At 41.5% G+C, this 23,297-nt stretch overlaps 1 protein-coding gene across 1 annotated transcript; it reads right to left on the reverse strand.

Moving 5' to 3' along the window:
* Window positions 1-205: 205 nt before the first annotated feature.
* LOC135346701 (protein MON2 homolog) lies at window positions 206-23,271 on the reverse strand. The gene is made up of 33 exons (XM_064544417.1): window positions 23,020-23,271; window positions 22,546-22,609; window positions 22,087-22,211; window positions 21,068-21,199; window positions 20,664-20,861; window positions 20,030-20,155; window positions 19,614-19,814; window positions 19,109-19,233; window positions 18,086-18,382; window positions 17,786-17,943; window positions 17,554-17,635; window positions 16,817-17,309; window positions 16,493-16,597; window positions 16,189-16,269; window positions 15,785-15,861; window positions 13,974-14,058; window positions 13,430-13,531; window positions 8,402-8,494; window positions 7,823-7,915; window positions 7,649-7,731; window positions 7,377-7,539; window positions 7,059-7,246; window positions 6,157-6,286; window positions 5,869-5,994; window positions 4,707-4,841; window positions 3,568-4,431; window positions 3,124-3,299; window positions 2,766-2,826; window positions 2,421-2,544; window positions 2,093-2,197; window positions 1,483-1,594; window positions 1,149-1,237; window positions 206-537 (listed from the first exon to the last, which is right to left on the reverse strand). The coding sequence occupies exons 1-33, from the start codon at window positions 23,164-23,166 to the stop codon at window positions 398-400; spliced, it is 5,280 nt and encodes a 1,759-aa protein (XP_064400487.1). The 5' UTR covers window positions 23,167-23,271; the 3' UTR covers window positions 206-397.
* Between the last annotated feature and the right edge of the window lie 26 nt (window positions 23,272-23,297).

A 23,297-nucleotide genomic window follows, 5' to 3' on the forward strand; every position in this document is an offset into this window, starting at 1 on the left:
CACAAATCAGGATCCAGTTGATGTTCTTTTTAATGAGGCCATGCATGTAACGTTCACTATATATACACACATGCATGCATTCATTCATTTGACTGTCGCACAAACTGTAGCCCATGCCTGCATGCCCGAATGACCTGCACACATGCAGTCTACGATCATTCTCTATTACATAAAACGTTCCATCAGTTTTCCAACAGCAGCGAAGCATGAGCACAATGAATATTATAAGCAACCATACCAGAGACAATTGCATGGTCATGACTCTTACATGTATTAATCACTTTACATGTACGGTATAATTATAATAATTATGCTGAACAAAGTTTAAAGAAATTGATCAGATATAATCCTTAACTTTTAATAAAACACAAGATAGAAAACAAACTTGCAGGTGATCTTAAGATTGTTCCTGGATGAGATCAGTGAATTGATGAAGTGCTTCTCTTAACGCTGCCCTTACTTCCTGAGAGTGACACGTCACACACTGCACCAGAGCAGGGTACAACCTCGCAACTCCAATCCAAATGCTGTGGTCAACTGTATACAGTAAAAACAGAGAAGCTATAAGAGGCAGCTACAAAGGTACCAAGTATAGACCATGTATAGTGAGGATTATGATAAATTAAATGTTGAATGACAATGCCAAGCCCAAAGGAAAGCTACAGCGGCCATGAAAAAGAGTTTTGTATAGATGTACACAAGGCAGCTGAATTTGAGCATGCAAAAAATAGTGTAGATGGGCAGGGTTTCGAATGTGAGTACCGTACGGGTAGAAAATTTCGAGGGTGTAAATTTTCGTGCAATTCAATATTCTGTCTTATTTGGAAAATTTCACGGGTAGTAAATTTCGTGGAGTTAGGGTGTGTCACTATCTCGCATGCGTAAACAAAGCCTTTCGCGGGTTTTAATTTTCGTGTTCTGCAGCCACCCACGAAAAACGCGAAATTAAAAACACCTCGAAATTTTCTACCCGTACGGTATATATTAAAAAAAATAGCAATCATGCAGGCTTGTACAATGTCCTTTGTTATCGTTTGGCTATATAATTGAAACCTGACCTACAAAGGAGATTTGTAAGATTTGTAAAACCTACAATTTTGACTGTAAACTGTTTTATAGTGTTGCTGTGATATGTCTGAAGAACTTACTGTTTGTTGATGTCTTTCGAGCCTCTTTCAGTGTAGAAATTAGAATAGTGACTGACTTTAACACTAAAGCAACTTCGCTCATTCGAGTCCTGTGTGTTAGTATGTGTGAACGCGTGTACAATAAGTGCTTGTCCAATCAGGAGCTGTGGAAAATACTCTTCCATTGTACACTATAGCACAAAACAGGTATTCAAATGGCTAATGGGTTCAGTGCATGCATGCATGTGTTTATGATTTGCCTCCTACAGGCCTATTAGGAGAGGAAGAGTTGGTGGAGGGAAATTAGTGTTGTATGAGATCGTCAATTGTCTGGCATACCCCCATGCACACTGACCTCGGTAGGGGACATGACCCAGAGAGCCTCTCATCGTTGACGAACCTGCTCAGGACCTCCTCACTCCTCACCAACAACGCCTTAAGGGCACCCTGATTAGTAGAGTCCGGAGCTGTGGATGTGAAGAGATCATAACGATTATATGACGTACACCAGGAGCCCATAAATACAAGAAGGAGCGGCTAACTTCACAATGTATACCTGGGGATCACGTTTCATAATTGCCAGTGAAACCGCATTTACTTTTATGGAAGCAACTAAGTGCTTGCAAACCGCAGCCCTGTATTGTGTATAACACGTGTAGGTATTCAACCACTTACAGTGACCGTGCATATATAGAAATGCGGTCATAGCCACTTACGAAACGTGATCCCCATAGTCAGCCGGTCCTCTCTTATTTATGGGCCCCTGGCGTACATGTGACGAAAATCCAAATTATTTACTGATTCTACAGGCAAGTGGCAGCAGTAAATAGCTGTCTTTAATGCAGAAGCACCCAAAATAGGTAAGGATCAACAACAAGTAACCAGATAACAGCCGTACATAAACAGTATAATTATGTTACTGTGTGTCCTAAAGTCCTACATAGTAATAGTAGTCTATAGCATACCCATTTGGTTGTCTTTGGTGCTGACGAACGAAAACTGTAAGAGAGCCTCAAAACACACCCTGGCAAAGTGCTCTCTGAACACAACACCACAGTGAGCACCTTCTCCTGGAGGAAGGCACCATGTACGCAAGACACTGAAATATTTTTTGTTAGTACAGTACCTTTAAATAGATACACACTGCTAGCAAGGAAAATATGTATGTATATATATACATGTACATGTACACCTAGTTTTGTTGCAATGGTAGCAAATGATAATGTTTATAGATGTGATCCAAAAGCTTGGATACACATTTACATGTATTAGGGGGCTTTCTATCGCACTCACCATCTAGTTGGTCAGTCGCCGAGTGTATGGAACCTCTGTTGAGAATGGACGTAAAGTGGTCCAGAAACTCCCTTGGGGCTTTTGCTGGGGTCGTAAGGACCCTACTCTTTAGTAACTCAATAACCTGAGGACAGTAATGGGTAGCATCAACATTCAAGGCCTTGTGTAAAATCTGAACACAGTCCACTCAATCAAGTGCTTCTAAGGTTGCACATGAGCTTCAAATAAAGAGGTAGATGTGAGACAGTTACATGTAATGTAGCTGGTTAAAACATGTAGATAATGCAAAAAGTACATGTTACATGCATGGACATGTACATGTATTGTAGATGTGTATGGCTGTACCTTGATATCCATTGCTTCACATTCTCTAATCTTTTCGGGAGTCAGGTTCATACCTTCAGCACTACAATAGAACAAATTGTTTGACATGCTGATAGTTGACTATTGGAGATTAAAAAGTAAACAGTTAACGGGACGTTACTGTGGTGTTCAGAAAATGTTTTTGGATCATACTCTTGATTGAGTACAGGGTTTGGCTCACAGTTACAGAGTTCAAAGTGCATTGTACAACTCTAAATGTGCTAAAAGAATGCTTTAAAACAATTGCACGAACCTCAATCATTAAGGTCACCCACCTATCGTACACATACAAAAGTATCTTACTAGTACTACAAGTAAACACAGAGCACATAGCTCCCACCTTTCATTGAAGAGGAAGTCTTCGAGCACTGTTGCCAGCTGGAGCCAGAACGGACTGTTCGCTTTGTTACCACTTGGTAGGGCAGTCTCTAAAATTAGCAGAAGGGCATTCAAACTCTGCACCCAGACAACGGGAGACAAACAGTTGTGCTTCAGCTTGAGAGGCATGTGCAAGGCCTGCGTGTGCACACGGAGATGCATGTGAACAAACAGACGTGAACATAGCAAAGGCTTCACCTACATCTGTAACTACACAATTTCTGAGTTGGACTTTATCAAATTATGCACTCTACATTCTGGATAGCTCTGAAAATGCACATATTCAGATCAATAATAATACTGACAATAAGCCGTCCAATTTCCTGTCAATCCTACGCACATTAAAACTAAATCATATACGTACATGTACACCCACAACCACCTTCTCATGCAGACACATACATACCTTTAGAAACATCTCTGACATGTTGTCCGGTAGTGGCACCTTCTCTGTCACACATGCCCTGTACAATTTCACAGCCAAACACAGAGCACCCACACTGACTGGAACCATGTTAACAACCATCACTGGTAATTTCACTGGGGGTATGCCACTCGTAGCGGCAATCAGATCAGGGAGTTTCGTAGCGTAAGAAAAATAGTCCAACAACTGTGATAAAATACGTGGGTAGAGAAGGGCCAATTCACAGTCACTGTTCAATTTGATGGCTTTTGTCATATCAATTTGGTCTGATTTTCGTTTAGTGAGCAACGATCCCTCAACTGGTTCTTTTGGAGGCTCAAAAATGTCATCTTCTGTAAAGACAGCCCCTAACGATCGTAAAACTAGCTTATGAACTGACGTCATCAAACTCTCGTTGCTTGATGGAACAAGAAAAGGAGAGACATCTCTTGTGGCCGGCATTGAGAGGGCAGAGGTGAGTATCTGACACAACATTTCAAGATTAGCTTCAGTGAAATGCGGTTTTAGATGAGAGAAAACATGTGGAAACACTTCTAAGAAATGGTTGAGAAACGCTTGTGTAGGTAAGCTGTTGAGAAACATTCGCTCATTTTGATGCTGAGTTTGGATGGCTGAACGGAATTTCTCCACCCCTGGTAATTTATCAGATACCATTTGCTTGCCAACGCTCTCCCAGGCCTGCCATGCTCTGGTCCAAATTGCCGACTGTTCTTCATTTGTCTGACCGCCCCTTACATTATCAGGGGGTGGTTCGGTAGTGGAAGTGGGTGTTGGGTCGGCAACAGAAGAGGTGGTGGACTGGGGATCCACTACAATGTGGAAACTCTTGATAGCTGCTATGGAAACCTACGTACGTATGTATGACACTGTATGTTAAACGTGTTGGACGCAAGTACATTACACATACATTACAGTCAAAGTACTGTATGCGGCCTTCGGGCCTATATACATACTACTAATTGGTCTACCAATAACAGTATAACTGTTGGATTTACTAATTATAAGGAAATAGCTACTGTTACAGAATGTATAAAGAATGTTCTACATACATATAATATTTCTGTTGTACGTGTTGATACATTAATGTGGTCAAAACTCAAACTTAATAGCTCTTATCTTACCTCACTGCTAGAGTTACAGGCACAGTTCTTGAGAGAGAGTAGAAAGGTGGTCCATGCCTTCTCAAATCCACTGAGACTCACCAGGACCGGCCACCAGGACTGGAAAAGTCGGGCTGCCCCAGTCAACACTAGAACCTGCACGTTGGGAGAGAGGCAATAAGTATTTACTAGTACTTACAGTACTCCATGATGTGCTCTGACACTAAGGAATACCCATTGAAACTCTCAGCATACTCTAGGGTACAAATGCCGTGTACCCTCCAGGGGTTTACATTCAAGAGAGAGGGCATGCAACAGCTTGCGAGCAAAAACTAAAGGGGGCGGTGGAAAAGTACAAATCTAAAAATTATTCTATTAATAGTTTTGTGTACAGTACATAGTATATCCGGTCTGTGGCTTTAGTTTTTTTGCTCGGACGTAGGGTTGATAGTCAGTTGCATGCCCTCTCTCTTTTTATACGTACTTGCTACTACTCAGTTGTAAATGGGTTTGTCAAGTCAAATAATCAATAGGTGTTTTATACAATGTAGTACAAGCCACCTGTACCGTGCATGGATTATCTTAGCGAGTATTGGATTTGTTTACCCTCGTGCAGTTGTATGTATTCCCTCGGGTACAAATCCAATACACCCTAGTGTACAACTATTACACGTACATGTATCCTACACAATGTTTGACATGTATGTAAGCTAGGCTAAGAAAAGAAGGCTTATGAGGTAAAGCACGTGCTTCCTTTTCTTTTCTCTAGGATATACTGTAAGCATTCCAAAACTATCTGCCTTGCATACAAGCAGAGAGTCTGTGGATTTTCTTAGTGATACGTGTACACATGTTATTACCGTATATGTTCTAATTTATTGGACAACAAAAATAATTATTTTGGAAATTGTCTGGGTATAATTGGAACAGATCTTTATAGAGCACGCGAGTGTCCGGAATAAGTATGCAGCTGCACACAAGCTAATAGAACAGTGTGCGGCTGAATAGTTGCTGTATCAAATCTAACTTGCAGCACTTTTGCTGGTTATAAAACTACGTTGCTTGGAATGTATCTCAACGTTTCAAGGTATTGTCCAGATGTTTAGTAAATTAAAAGCACCAGACTGTATTAGAACAACGAAAATTGTCCAGAAAGTGTCCAGGTTAAATAGCAGTGTTGTACCTGTGTCTCCGCCCACTGTTTCTGTTCGGAGTCTCTACTGTGGTGGATCATGATGGCAGTCTGGAAACTGCTGGTGCTAGCCGACCATGTCGCCTGGGTAACACCATCCAACAGTGGGAACAACACCTGCATGCACGGGGAAGAGTAAGTATTAGTGTACTTAATATTGTACGTCCATAATTGTCTGCCTCTCCAAAATACAATACCCACAAGTATATGTATTGTAGCATGTACAACAAATTACACGGCATTCTTGAAAAAAAAAAACCTCATACAAGTTAATCAAACCTGCCACAGAACATCTGTCCAAGTGGTGCTCTGTAAGAGTGAGCCGTGAGCCGACAAAGTGGAGAATAGAGTCTGACAGGCACTCTTACGCACGGCAGCTCGCTCATCCACACACAGCTCAGACATGTACCTGCACCAGAGAGAACAAGCAAATAGATTAACTAGCAGAAAAAATGGGTGATATAATTATTACGAGAGGTTAATAATATAATGAAAGCACCGCAGGTGCTGATGCCTCGGTGGAGATGCCAAAGCTACATACATAAAGCTACTAATAGCTTTTACACTGATGAAAATTTTTGCAATAATTATTTTGCTGCATGCAAACTCAAAGAGTGGGTAATGATCAACCATGATTGTTGTTAAAAACGATCGATGCCAAAAGTTCAAGTCTAAAATTAATGGCTGCCATCAGCAGAGCCTTGCAGCTCTCTTCCTCACTCTTGCAGCTACCAATAGCTAGCGTTCTAGTGCAGAGCTAACTACTAAGTAGAGTAGTAACACTCGGTAAACAAGTTTGGCTATGTGCTCTTTTGAAAAGGCTGCAATGGCATTCCAAGTAAGCAAAACTAGGCATAACTCGAGAACGAAGCATTATTTTGCAAATCCATGAATAGTACACATGACTAAAAGCCTATAGAAACTCTTACTTGCACTTGATTCATCCTTGAGCAGCTGTAGCAGTCTACACAGACACACAGACACACACACACTACCGTATACCTCGCTTGCATATGCGCACCGAGGCATAACTATACACCATTTAAATACATACTAGGAAATTCAGGATGGTTTGTGATGATTTGTGAACACATCCAGAAACACTGCCAGTTAATTTTCAATACTCTCAATTTAGCTTCAGATACATACGCACACTTTTTTCATCACACTAATGCACTCACTTGAAAAGCATCAACCAAACAGAATCAAACACAGGTAGTGAAGGATTCTGCAGGGTCTTATAGAACGTCAAGACGGGGGTCTGGTTCTCTTGACCAGTCTGCCTGGTTTTATCAGTGTCGAAACGGAGAGCCTCTAGTGAGGTTTGAAGAGAGGACCGGTTCTGATAGAGATAGTCCGCCATATTCCACTGTAGGTGTGTCCAATTGCAATGCGATTATGCACAGGTGCTTAAAATCATTTTTTTACCATGGAAAGATCATCCAATCATCGTAAAATCTGATTATGTGTATGCGCAAGCCAGTACACTATTCCCTTACCAGCAGTCCCACAGATGTCAATGAGATGTTGATATCCATTTTCTGCAAGCCGTACTGACCTCCAACCTCGACGCAGACAGGAACACAGGAGGGGGGTAGGGTAGGGAGGAAGTCAGCCATCACCAGCTGGAGACTTGAAAACCCGGTGCGGACTAGTGATTCACTGGGGGTGGAAAAGAAGTGTGGGCGTGCACATAAGATGGAAACGGAAATAAATCATAAAGGGAGACTAAACAGCACAATAGAGTCAGGAAAAACAAACTGACACTGACCTTTGCAAGTCAGTGGCTGATCTGATGACATCCAGAAGGATGGGCCAGCTGGACTGAAGGCTTTGCTGCGTAGACTGAAGCACCTGCCCAATACAATCACAACAGATTACTGGTTGCAGTGTGATCACAGGCATACATTATAACAAATAAACCAAGGGTCTTAACTTAACACACCTGTGCAACACACTCCAGTTGTTTTTGTCTGACATCAGGGAAGGGGATTTTAGTCAAATACTTGAGTGGAGACAGCATCATGAGTTTGATGTCCTATTGGGCATGAATAACTTATGAATTTCATGCACATCCATTCTACATTCAAACTATATACATGCACCATGCAGGGGCCCAGGGTGTCATACAGGATTTTTAGCTGGGGGAAATGTTTAATTGAGGGGGTCTGGGAACATTTGTTTGAAAAATAGTTATCTGAGGTGGAATTTGGGTTAATTATGACATCATTAATATTTCAGATTTATAGAGGGGGAATTTTGGTTGGGGGTATGAAATCCCAGGGCGCCCCCCTTCTGTATGAAACCCTGAGGGCGGTACGTGGATCTCAGCATACAAAAAGTAGCATGCAAAAAGTAAAATGGTGTGTTGTGCTGTGCCAGATTAATCAACTCTAAAATGGCTATCACCAGTTGACAAAGTACTCTCTCAATGTACCAGTACTTTAGGGAAGCAAGCCAAGCTACAGCCTCTAATGAGGTTTTAATCAGGGGGTACCCTTAAAGTGAATATTCAACACTGTACCTCCTTAGAGGTTGTCTCCAGTGCTGATCTGATAAGAGTGGTCAGTGCTTCAGCAGCAAACACCCTCAACGTGGGATCACCATGAGAACACACCTGCGAACAAGCAAACAGTGACAAGGCTGGTATTGTTTATACTTTTAAGTGAATATACTACAGTACAGTGCTCATGCAGGTACAGCGCGCGCACAACACACACGCATACGCACGCACGCACGCACACACACACACACACACACAGTTCAGGTGCAAATCAAAACAATTGCAACACAATGCGATGCAGGCTTAACAAGTGGGCGGCCATGTAACAATTGGTAGGCTTTAACTTGGATTGGCATCATAAGTGGATAGAAAATCAATTCAACACGCTATAGACAGTTACTATAAATTATGTGCATGGTGTCATGCCTGTTCCGGTCTGCATTTTCCCATGAACACTTCGGCGCATGCAGTTGTTAGCTTATTTGGCAGCACTTAGTTAAGTAAAGTACACTGCACACAGTTGACATGGTGATCCCCAATAGAGCATAGCTGGACTATAAAAATAGATAAGAATGCACCACACATCGTTGACATGGTGACCTCCAATGGAGCGTAGTGTAGATCTACGGTCGAATGAATGCACTACATGCACATTGTTGACAGAGAATATGCCTGTATGCATGGATATCACCACTGAATGTATAATTATAGAGGGTTAATTAAGGAAACAGTATGTTAATTGATGCTATATGTGACAGGGCCTAGGAAAACAACCCTTATGGAGCAAACTAATAATGTTCAGTACACTACAAAGTAAAATATTTAGAGCTATTTTAGGATTTTGGTTTTCTTTCATAAGAAGTAACTTCAATATCTCCTCTAACTAAAAAAAAAATTTTTTTATCCGAAAATTTTTTTGTATAGCCGTTACAAGGCAGCCATTGAATTTTTTCATGCTGTTCTTGTATACGGATAGAACTTCGAACATTAGTTTCTCAAAACGGTAGGTCAATACTGTCCCCCTTTCACCCGAAAATATTTTGGGGTAGGAAGGTGCAAAGTGAGTGATATTGTAATCAATTTGAAGCTTAAGCACTGCTTTATTTAATTATGCAATAAAATACAATTAATTAGTTTGCTCCATAAGGGTTGTTTTCCTAGGCCCTGTCACATATATAGCAACATAATCATACCTTTCACAGGCGCGTAACAATGCGGGGTATAACATAAACATGAATGCACATGCAAAACAAAGTGTTTTCTTCAACATGCGTACCCGACTAGTATAAAAGCAAACACTTGTTTGAGCTCTGCAGTTGCTGTTATCTATGCAAGACAACTACCATGGCGTACACTTTAAAACACCTCCTGGCTGCTTGTTTGATACTGGCTCTACCTGCTGCATTGATTGCCAGGCCAACAGTTTCACAACGGGACCAGCTGATCAAGCAGCTTTTAAACAATAATCCAAGCAAGAGAGCAAACAATTTTTGAGGATAAGACCATTGCTTCAAAAATCCAAGAAAAAATGTTGGTGCGTTGACAATTATCAACTTTATCTAATGACAATTACATTGTATATACTCAATACTGTACTGAATTTTTATATCCCTAAAGGAACAGCTGTTACATCGTCTGAGGAGCCAAAAGCAAAGTCGCATTATAGAAAAAAAGCTGGAGGTTAGAGATACATTAAAACAGCAATACGATACAACATATAATATAGAATCGCATGCATGCATGTGTCCTACGTAAACATGCATGTATGAATACGGCACTTTACAACTGCACTTTACAAATGCAGGACGAAGACATGGCAATGGCTGATACTTATGATGCAGGGCTCTTTGAGGGAGACATTGCTCTGACTGTGGAGGACATAGCTGAAATGAATGACCTTGATATGGTGAGTTCACATACCGCCACGTATGCAAATACAATTGTAGTTTGCCATAATATAGTCCGGGAGATATCTGTATACCACATGGCCATGGCCATGTACATGTATATGTAGCCATGCACTCGGAAACTTATTGCTTGCATGTTTATTGTTCACATGTTTTACAGGATGTTGAAATCCAGAAAATATACAGCAGGGCAAGAAAATGGCCAGAGGGAAAACTTTACTATTCCTTCGATGATGGTTTCCCAGAACTCGGTAAATATAACGTTCTAGAAGCAATGGCGGAGTACGAGAAAAGCACATGTGTGACATTCCATGAAACAACTGAGGGTCAACATTTAAACATCACACATAGACGTAAGGGCTGTTGGTCATACATGGGAAGACTCAATAAAGTGCAAGAGTTGAGTCTCGGACCTAGATGTCAAAGTAAAGGAACCGCTATGCACAAACTAGGTCATGCAATCGGATTCTTCCATGAGCAAAACAGACCAGATCGAGATCGTTATATTACTGTTCACTGTGAAAATGTCGGAGACAATAAAATATTAAACTTTGATTTGCAAAAGTATATCAATTTTCAAGGTGAGGAGTACGCGTTTGATTCGATTATGCACTACAGTAATAATTCTTTCTCGAAGAATAAGCAGCTTACAATGACGATTAAAAATAGGGAAGTTTGGGAAGAACAAGGTGAACCCGAACTTGGAGCTAGAAAGAAACTCAGTGACATTGACATTAGACAGATCAACAAGACATACGGCTGTTATGTACCAAATAGTCAAATGGGGTCTCTTCGTGTCAAAGTACTGCAAGCTGGCCCTTTCCAAGATCCCGCTCACTATTTCGTTTGCGTACTTGCCCAAGATTCTAAAAACAACAAAGTATCGAAATGCAAGAAAAAGGATCTTATGTCTACCACAGATCCAGAATGGGACAAGGAGTTTGTATTTCACCCAGTCAACCCCGAAACAAAATTCTATTCTTTCGATATTACAATCAAAAAGGAAAAGGACAGATTGTTCTACCAGGCCAAACAATTTGGGTGGAGTCAAAAGAGCGTTCGGGCAAGTACTACACAAACAAAGCGCAGAATGTTCTTTATCAATACAAAATCGTGTGAAGAACAATCAGAGGTGGCACAATCAGAGGTGGCATGGACAAATTCTTAGAATTGGTAGGCAGAGAACAATAACTATAATAATTAAGTATCAGACTTTCTTAGCAATGAGAATAGAGTTCTATACACGCTTGCATTAAGAGGATGTACGCAAAAGATAATTTGGGGTTTTTGTGATTTTGCTGTTCACGCATGAGTGACTGATTGCTGATTACATAAAAACCAGGTGACTTCCCTAACAGTGAATAGAGTCATACATACAAGTAAAAGATACATGATATATACATGTAATTGTTAACATAATCCTCCTAGAGAAGCTGATTCGTATTAGCTAGATATATGTAGATATACACTTCATGTTTGCATACACTCCCGTGAATAATGTCATACAATGTCATGTATGCACGGATAGTGCTAGCCTCCTTCAATGATGTTTAAGGTAGTTAAACAAGGTTAATCGATGTACATGTACCTCCCATGCTGCCCTGCCTACTATCATTACATAAAGACACGCCCATCTTATATGAGCATGTGCTCTTGAGGTCCCTGCCTTTGCTATACCAGCTATCTGAGTAAAGCCCCAACCCTCCTTTGGTTTCTATAATCTTTTCTGTCGTTATGACATGACTGAGCCGAGGCTATGACTGGTGGCCAGGCCACGTTTTTACCACCAAGTACTTAATTAGGGGAGCAATAATTATTAATAACTGTATTCCTCTAATTAATTAGAGGGGATACCTAACCCTAATTAACAGTCATCAGTCATGGTCCGGCTCACCCTCCAAGGAGCGTTGCGGTAATGGGTACATATATACATTTAGTTGTCTGTATGAGTATAGTTAGTAAGGTTAGCATATGTTTCTCAGAGTACTGAGATTAACAGGCCTCAATGAAGAAAAGAAGGCCTGCTACTGACTGTTTGCGCATGCGCAAGATATTTGTAAAATTTACTGTAAAACCAAAATTGTTTGCGATATCCTGAATTAGACATAATATATACCCCACTTGGGGTATGTGTCATAGCAACTAGGTGGGGTTTAACTACCACAAACTCCGCATTCCTCCATGAACTCCCTTGCCTTGAGGGCACACTGTTTTATACTAGATCTACACACAGCCAAGAGAAGCTAGACACTTGTTAGCAAGGGCAGGACAGATGGGTGGGGCTCGCTAAACACCATGCAGGAAGGCTGGAGGAAGGGTGGGCTCACTGCTTGGAAAAGGACAAGTTAGTGCGTAAAGTTAGAAGCTTAGCACTGGCTACAAACTATGTTAGAAGGTTAGCACTGGCTACAAGCTATACGCACAAGCTTTTTGTTCATTTAAAATAGTTTTTGAGACTGTTAGCTAGTTGTGTCAAGGTGAGGTAGCTTAGGTAGCAAGCATATTTCATTCCAGTGGGTATATAACACAACAACAATATTGTCCACTACATTTGATTGCAAACCATCCTTGGCCTCGGGGCTTCGCCCTCGTCCTCTGGGGTTTAATTACTGCCATAAATTCTGCTTGTATAGTGGACAATAAGTATATAACAAAGAATACATCAAAATCATACACAGAGTTATATAGCTAGCTAGCTAGCTAGAGACAGAGCTGTACATGTATGTTTGTTGCAATTAGAGTCTACATGTAGACTTTCACCAAGCTGCTAGGTTAGTATTAGATGGAGGTGGCCAGTCCATATAGGCTAGTGTAAGCTTTCACTCCGTTCAGACAATTGTTGCAGGCTGTGAGTCTTTGTTAGCACAGCAGGCTAAGGGCAAGGTAGCTATCAGACAGGCTAGAAACCTTCAATCAAACTTTCTATCTACTCTTGACTTCCTTCAATCCACTTCCGTTAGCTGTGACGTCATTGTTTTACTGAGCATATACATGTACATTGTTATCCTGCGTTAGCTGGCTAATGGTTAGCGCATGCGCAAGCAGTCGATACCATGCAAGCCCACAGTGCGGCCTGGGATCAATCAAGGCTATAGGGCTTGTGCAAATAAAGTGTGTAATGATTATAGTGCTCATAGCTCACCTTTGTAATGTGAGTGGTGATGGGGGTCCAGGTGAGGGAAAGCTGAGGGGTGTTGGCCACACCCATTTCTAGGAGGGCTGCCACAGGGAACAATCCAACCTCCTACACGTATATGTAGTAGGAGATTGACCAGTGTGTGTGTAATAGCCCATACAATGTACATACACATGTATGAGCTGTTACTGAAACGATCACTCCTTGAACTACAATGTACCGTATTACTAGAATATTTTGCGGGTGAAAAACGTTTGCGAATGAGCCAAATCAGCAGAACATTTAACCCTTTATGATATAACTATTGCGTTCTGGAAAGGATCATGTGTATTTACTAGTAATAATTTCGGTTTTGCGGATTTTATTGTTGCGAATTGATCAACCATCGCATAGTTCGTAAATGTTTGATGCTCGCAAAACATTCTAGTAATACGGTACATGTATACGTACAACTGGCATAAGTGTATCTACATAATTATACTTGTTTCAACTAGCTAAAAATGAATGTGGCGTAATTCTATAGAGGGGAGTGAAAGTGTCCATAGCTTACCCTGGGGTTCGGTGAGGCCATGGCATTGTCAGACAAATGACAGAGGGAGGTTATCATGCTCGTTACCGTGGTGTCTCTCAGTTTCCTGTGAATATACATGTACATGCACTGAATAATAGAATCTGTACAATTAATTATACAGTGCATGTATTTTTGGGTGTTACATATGCATGCTGTATGGTAAACATAATTATAGCCACATTATTTTGGTCCATGCATACCGTATAGCTAGAAATTTCTGCGAATTCTGCGTAAACGCAGAAATACTATCCGCAAATGCTTATTAACCACGCCTAATTTAACAGTTGAAAGTTCAATTCGCAGAAATATTATCAGCAGAAGGTCTTTTTACAGCTATTCGCAGAATTTTTGGGCCACAGAAATTTCTAGCTACCATATAGCGGGTATAAATGTTCGCGGTTTTCGCGGATTGAGCCTGTACCGCGAAAATTCATACCCACAAAAATTTATGAATAGTACTATTAGTAGGCGTGTTCAGTATTATTGACCACACCTATTGACAATAAGAGGAAAGAAAAAGGAATCAAGAGACAAGGACGCCGGTATAGCCCAGATTGTTTTGTACTGGTGGTATCCCCTGACCATGGCCTGCACAGCAAACGTTCTGCTAGAGGTGGAGGACATAGTGCCTCACCGATTCTATTATTTTATACAGGCTTAGCCTGGATTCGAGGCTAACGGTGTGGAGGTACAGCTGCATGTTGATGTGCGCATGCGCCAGAAGGCTGGAACTCAGACCACAAAAATAAAATCCGCAAAATCCTTTGTAGAGGTCCATCCGCGAAAATGTATACCCTCGAAATATACCCGCTATAAGGTATACGGTAATTATATAGCTACCTGTGTTAGTACGTGCTAGTACCCTCGCGAAAATACGCCCACCCTTTCTGCAAGAATTTAGTTTAGGCTTATTACTATTAGGGGACTGAGCGTATAATCGTGAACGGCAAGTTTTCACTCGAATACGCGCCCACCCGCGGCCTCAAATCGAGGTTTACCCTTGTGGCTATGGCTATGATATTTTAATACATAGTATGAACATTTCATTGACAACAACAATGTTATAAACTAATGCATGAGTATGATTAAAGCATGACAAGAGAATGAACAAGAAGAAGTGGACTCTGACTCTATTCGTTGCTTCCCGAAGTATGGACAAAGTTGTAGGTCATACTTCTAGAGAGCTATCAGGTAGCTCTGTTTCAGCAACAACATTGGCTTGGGTGATGACTTTGTTCTCAGATTTGTGTTAATTGTTCCCTTTCCCTGCATATAGGACTAGTTTATTCCCTGCATACATCTTCAAGGGCAAACAGATCCACACAAAGAAACTTATATACTGTATGTCTGACGTGGTCCAGCAAGGAGTAGAGTCTAACTATACATGTAGCTACATGTACTACCTAAATTTGCTTTCTTCACTAAAATTAAGTGTGAACATGGGGCATTTAGCTACTGCGTATGCTTAAACTTCATTCTGGGTGGGCGTATTATCGAGTCACAATACCCTTGTAAGAACTTCAAAGCAAAAGAGGGAATGGGCGTTTAGCTTATTTTCGTGAGAGTACGGAATATACATGTACATGTACAAGCACTCAAGCACACAACAGACTTGACGAGACACGTGCAAATATAACACTTGTGATCAGGAGCAAATGAATGCAGTTTTACTTGACAAGATTTAATTAACATGTAGCAAAAGGCTACCAATGTCGATGTGGTCGACATACACATCGACATAATTTATTCATATGTGTATGCCTCCACCAACCAGTGTGGGGTACACTCACTGAGATGACTTGAAGAGTGAGTTCAGTTTCTCTGTCAGAGAAGAGATGTCAGTCTTCTTCTCGACACTCACCAGCGACTGCAGTGCACAACACAGACACTGATCAGGATGAGGGTACATGTGTCCGTACATACATGCATACACATACTACATACACATGACATAATATAATTATACAAGGATTGTAAATAGTATACAGTGTACATGTACATGTGCAACAAAAGTACCATGTAAAAGTCTTATACTCAAATTGCTGTTGATAATACCAGGAGTGATAATACACATGTCAGCACACATGGTGTTTATACAGTAGTGCCACAACGTAGACAGAGCAACATCTTTTGATAAACCGTGCATAGTATGGTGCTACTGAATAATATTTGACAGATGCTACTAAAGCCTTACCAGGGCAGAATTGTCCGCAATGCCACTCTGCTTGAAACCTCCGCTGGCTAGAGGTCGAAGTCCAAATATCTCAAATATGTACTGTCAGAGAGAATATAATGCATGCACAAGACGGTACATTTTAACTATAGAAAAAAATCGAATTAGCATGTTGTACAATCATGTAGGTTGCTGAGGTAGCAAAAAGCACATCATCACATGCACACACCAATCCTACATTAGTTTTTGAGCAAGGCAGATACTGAATGAAAATTAACATGAATGCGTGAGACAGGCGATTATGACTAAGCAAGCATGGGCTCACTTGTAGAGCATTGAGTAACAGCGGCCAGGCTGTGTCCAACACGTTGCCATAGAGATCCACTATCTCTAGCAAACTGTTCATGCACTGGAGATTCTTGACCGATACCTACATGTACATGTATGGAAAGAAAACCACCTCACATGACAATTACTATAATACATATACACGTACACACGATTCAGTACAACACATACTGTCATGTACATGGAAAATCATGCATTCATTCATATGGAACTTTACTTAAAATACTGTACTTTTCACATAGTGTACCATTTGAAACAACCCACGCATCATGTCACAATGTACATGTAGCGTGTCACCTACCAATCCTGACTGCTGCTGTTCTTTAACTCCCGAGTTCCCACTGCCCAGATTCCTAACAGGCATCGTTGGAGTGCCGCCCCCTCCACTGGTCTCACTCCCCACACCCTCACCACCTCCACGCCCAACACCAGATCCCTCTGATAAATGCAATTTTCGCCTCGCTCCAAAATCACCACTCCTAGGTGGCTCTTGTATTAACCTTTGACCTCCAACAGTTGTCCCGGCAATATGCGAAGGTGGAGCTCGATTCTCGGGAGAACCAGTCACACTGGTTTCAGAACTGCTGCTTTGTCCTGTTTTAGAATTTGATTTTCTAGGTTCGGGGTGTTTAGATCGCTGAGTGATAAGACTCATGAGGTATTTGGGCGGAAGAGAAGCCTTGCAAAGTGAGGTGAGGAAGGCGTCTCGGGGAGAGGTCATTTGTAGACGACCACACAGGTTGATGTATGTGGTATTTGCGGACAGTATCTTATTAGTCGTCTGCTCATCAGCACTGTGAGTGTGGGTGGAGGAATACATAATGATGGACTATGTACACATTGACACGCTATATAAGGTGTTCACATAATTATAAATGTACAAGCAACAATAAAAAAAGTGAATTTCATATAAGCTGCAGTTATATAATAAACGAAGTTGTGAAGAGATTAATTTGTGTAGGGTACAATCAGAAGTGCATGAATTCACTCCTGGTACAACTTATCTACATGTACACTGCAAGAGCTGTCACGGCTCACCAAGTGTCTAGTAGCAGAGCGAGTGCAGCCAGTACTCCAGACCAGGAGGACTTTAGCATGGTGCTCTTCACACCATCAGAAGCTGTGAATGGTGTGAACATGCACACAGCATTCATAGTGTAGTTTCTACACTGTACATGTACATGTGTGTACACCATGTGAAGAACTCTACAAGATGATTATACATGTGTAGCTACCATTCCACCCAGTACATGTACCTTAATTAGCTCACCGTTTGATGTGGGAGGGGGCGTGGTTGCCCGAGATGTGATCCTGTCACAAATGACCAGGGACACACTCTTGATGGCATAGAGCAGTGCGTTCATGGCAACCACTAGGGGATACCCCTCTACTATCAGCGGGACATCAGACTTGTCCAACATCTCAAGACTGCACACGATAACAAGAATTAAAATACGTATGAGCAATCTAATCAACATGGCAGAGCACCTACATGTACTACATTTGGCCATTCAATTAAAGATTCGGTTTTCAATGAACAAACTCTCTACTAATAAAGCAATCGACTCACTATATAGGCTTGGTGTGTGCTGACTTTGGGAGCACCTCCACTTGAATATTGTTGCCACGGATACTAAACAAGTGCAGCTGTCTGCCACTGCTAACATTCATGCCTCCGGCTGATGGAAGAGCACTGTTACTATTATTAGCAACACTCGTTGAAGATGATGACGTAATTCCAAATGGTAGCTGTACTGGTAAAGGTTGGGAGGTGAAGCTGTGTTGAATACAGCTGCCCAGAGCATCGATGATGTCTCCAAATATGCGTGACGAGTGCTCCTGCATGTCATAACGCTCACAGAAAGACCTGGGGTAGGAGGTCAATAATAGAATAAGGGGACTAAAATGGTACATGTACATGCATGTCATAGCGTCTAAAGGGTTATCAAGTTACAATTTACCACGCTGTGTGCGAACTACTAGTGGATACTTGACCACACCTACCTTTTATAAAATTCTAGGTAATGAATTACACTGTAAATTGTACCACGAAGTGATTGCCAAACACATACTGTACACGCAAGAGTGCATAAGAAGAGAAGAGTGTCGAACTACTGATACTTCTACACAAACACTGTGCACAAAGTAACATGACTTGCACGTGATAAAGTATTGTAAATTTACTAGTAATCTCCTAGTAAATGTTAACCGTGGACGTTTTTAGGGGTGTGGTAATCGAACAATTCTAGCTAGTTATTCATGTTCAATGTTCAGAGCTTGTGGAGCTGCTCACTGCACACTGATAGGAGACGATCTCTTCACAAAAATCATCTAAATAGAGACAATAGTTGAGTTGATCCTCTTCACTTGCACTCTTTACTCACTATTAACAACTTCTGTGCGTTGCGTAATTATGCGCAAATGTCATCAATTGCGAGATGCTCACGTGCAATTACAGGATGTCACGTTACTTTGTGCACAGTGTTTGTGTAGAAGTATCAGTCGCTCGACACTCTTCTCTTCTTATGCACTCTTGGTACACGTATGCATATAACAATGTGTTAATTACTTCTCTTAATGCAGATCGACTCACTTGAGCAGGTACGGGTCATTACAGAATGAGAAGAGGACCTCCACAGCGAGGGTCCGCTGCCACTGTGGCTTGTCAGGGTCCAAGAACCGTACCAACATGCTTAGAAAGATCTCACATTGGGTCACCTGAATAGGGCAGTTAACTCATAGTCACACTGTACTCATAGCTAACAGCAATGAGAAAAACATCTGCACAGTACTTCTACATTATTATAATTATGTACAACATGTAGTTAAATGTGAGTGCGTATCAGTAACGTACAGTACACCAGGGATAACACATGAAATTTTGTGGTTAATTGGCTTGAACATCGTCATGTGTAATACACAAATACATGTACTTATCATGACTGCCAGTGAAAAATCAGGACACTGCTGACAATGGCAAGAGCAAATTGAATGTAGTCAACAACAAATACTTACATGACCTACATGTATCACTCAAACTATAAAACACACATTCAAATGCATACATGTAATTATGTACACCAAGAGATAGCTCTCACCAGACAAGAGAAGAACTCTCGTATGAGAACATTCAATATCCGAAGCAAGCGGACAAAGAGTGCAAAGGTCGGTTTATCGGCAGCAAGGAGAGCAGCTGCGACAGGGGATGGGCTGGCATGGCGATACTTGCTGGACGGAGAGAAGAGCTTGATGACCAGGGGACATACTCGCTCAGTTAGCAGCTGGTTGAACAATTTCTCCTGTTGGGATCAAAAATTCTAAAATGAAGAAACACTCCTAAAAACCGACTATTTCCATTACACGGTACGTTTAATCAAAAGTCTTTGACAACCCATTTCCAAATGAGACTGTCTGTTTAAAGTTGCATGTAACGCTAACCCTCACTCTCACTCATACATATATCTTAATTCTGTAATGATAATTAATTCTGCCAATATCTTAATTAGTAACACACCTTGACAAAGACCTTGCTATGTCCAGATAGCACGGCCTCCAGTAGCTCTAACCCCAATGACAGTTCCAAGTCCACTGACCCGGGCAACCAAGCCGGGGGGTCTCCATTTGTTAGGAAACATATGTCCTGAGGGGGTGGGGGTACACTGAACATGTACTGTATACTGGTACGTACACTCGCAATCCAGGCTTAAAGTACATTGTAGGTGCAAAGCTAAGTGTATTATATAGGTAACGTATCTACATGTACATGCAGGGTGTCATACAGGGGAAAAGGGGGGATATCCCCTCCCTAGCTCCAATTCCCTCCCCTTTTTTTTGCATTCAGGTACTAGTTGTATGACTGAGTGTCCATAGCTGGCAATTTTACATACTATAACAGGGTATTGAAATAACAGTTGACTTTTTTTAGCTCTTATTTCCCCCCTCTACTTCAAAATCCTGTATGACACCCTGACATGCATGCGTATAAATAAAGAGTGAATGTAAAAATGTACCAGTACAATCATAAAATAGAGAGGCCACAGTGAATAATTATTCCTGAGTTTCAAAGCAAAATATATCATGCACATCAGTGAGTTAGCAACATCTGCACACCAATGTATGTGTGTACATACACTCGGTCCAAATCTTACCTGAAAGAGGAGGTACGCATCGTTAGCTTGTGTCGGAAGCTGATTGGTAGCCCCACCCACTGCACTCACACCCTCCTCCTCCACGAGATTGTCCAGACGCTCAAATAGAGAGAAGACGATCTGTCGAATGGCCACCCCTGCAGTATTGCGGACACTCGATTCTTTCGACCCGTACAGCTGGAAACACAGCTCCAGAACCTGCACAGAAGTATATACGTACACATTCGATCTTTTCATGAAACGATTTGATGAATTTCACAACTGATATTAAGTACGTATAAATAGATATCCACAAAAGAACTCTCTGGCAAAAACAAAAAAGTGGCACATGCGATGAAAACTACATGACGTATTATGGAGATTATTTGGGGGCACATGTATGTGCGTGTGATATACGCTGTCACCTTGGTGAGGTCTTTCCCTTGCACGACCTCAGTGACAGAGACCAGTAGGAGTATGGTCTGCAAGATCTTGAGCTCCTCGACACCTGACACCATCAATACTCGCAGCGTCGCCACAATCGACTGGACACTTTTCTGAAATGAGGAAATACAATAAGGTACCCTATTTACTTGATTAAACGCCCTCCTTGATTAAACGCCCATTTCGTTTAAATGCCCATAGTAAAAGCTCAGTCTTTGTCAACAAACGCTCATCTTAAATAATCGCCCATGTATGGGGCGTGGCACTGTGGGTGGAGCTGAAGTAGCACGTGGAACCAGTTGCAAGCATGACAGCATAGAATAATAGATACTATTATTTTATGATGGCAAAGAGAGAGATACCGACACAGAGAGAGAAACACTGCTCCTACGACTTAAGATTTAAGCTGAGAGCTGTGGGAGCCAAGAATAGCATAATAACTGCTGCTGTGCAAGAGTTTGAAGTAGACATAACAATAAACGCCTGTTTCGAAGAAGCGCCCATCTCGTTTCAACGCCCCCTCTACAGATGTTGCTAGGAGATAAATACCCGGGAATTTAATACGGTAATTGAATGCAAGCTGTAACTATAGCAATACAAACTGCATCGAAACCTATTGACTGGATACTCTGGACCAACTGTGAATTACTGAATGCCTTATAGTATCAGCTACGTGAAAATTAATTCAGGCACTACTGACAGCTAGGACACTTTTCAATTAAGTGTACAATATACACATGGGCTAGATGTACATGTAGTTAGCCTCTTCAGACTAACACCTGCCAGTTCAACACTCTTCTACTTCTAAAAATGAGGTGCCTAACTGAACTTCTGCATAGTTAAGGTACACATACATGTACTACATGTATGTAGTAAACTTACACTGAAACTAGGGATGAGAAACATAGATCTACATCTATGTACTGTACACAGTGGATTCTAGAGGCCAGCATTTACAAATACCCTACAAACATAGCCTTCATTGCACTAAATGGCATACCCGAGGTACGGCCTTGTTTTGAATGAGTCTCTGCAGTGAGAAGAGGGCTATCTTAACCAACGTCAAGCTCTTGGTCTCGCACGCAAACAGGAGTGGATGGATCACATCATCGGACTCGGCAAGAACTGTAATGGTCAAGAGATGAATAGAGTATGGTGATTGAAGCTTGACAGTAGATCGAACCTCCTATAAAATGTGGTTATCTAACGGAATATTGGACGGAAAGCCTGTATACAAAATGACTCTATAAACAGCTGTTTCCCTACAGGTACGCTCAAGGGGCAGACAACAGAAAATATGGCACTGCATGCTTTTTCAATGCACATCTGACAAGGGATTACTGGTCAGCCCATAAACCGCATTACACCACACAACTGGCCACATGCAGCTACATGTACAATGATAGACATGTACATGTATGACATAGATCATACGTACATGCATCAGAGATGCAGTTACCTTTCAGAGAGAATCCTTTTGCCTCTGACATGGTCTTCAGCTTCATAGCACTTCTCTCAGCAGCCTGTACACAAGATAGTACTGACTGATTGATCTTGCATGTATACAGTACATGCACGTGAATGTAGTGTCTCGACAAAGAACTGCTGCTTCTTCAATGTACAGTTGTACACCTGCCACATTGATAAGATACGGCCTCAGGGTCAACTGTACACCTGGCTGATACGCCCGGTGCCCAAGCTAAAAACAGAACATTGCCTCACACAATTACTAAAAGGCCTATCCCGTCCAGTGTATCTAGCTACAATACCTTGAAACAGCAGACCACACCATTTCAGCCATCTATAATTATGGTATTGACTTAAAAAAAGCTTAGGCCAATTTATCCATGGCCGGCCAGGGCTACAGAACACGATTAGATATTCAATATACTAATGAGACACTTCCATGCTTTTATTTTTGTGATTAGCTTACTTCTTTGACAGCTGGTAGCTTTTTTTTGGCCTCATTGGAGAGCATATTCAGATCACTTCTCAGAGAACGGACTAGCTCTCTCAGCAATTGTCCCTCCCCATCCTGGGCCCTTCTTGAGCTGACCCCTCTATCTCCCAAAGAGGCCATCTCACAGATGCAGCAACTATAGTAGACGATGTACAGTACAGTACAGTGCAGAGAAAAAGGGAGAACGGTCTTAGTTTGAGAGGTCAAAGGTTGATGGGCCTGCCTTGGGGTAGTTGGGCGGAGTCAGGATA

This window comes from Halichondria panicea, chromosome 13, assembly GCF_963675165.1.
Source record: "Halichondria panicea chromosome 13, odHalPani1.1, whole genome shotgun sequence".
Taxonomy (NCBI): Eukaryota; Metazoa; Porifera; class Demospongiae; order Suberitida; family Halichondriidae; genus Halichondria; species Halichondria panicea.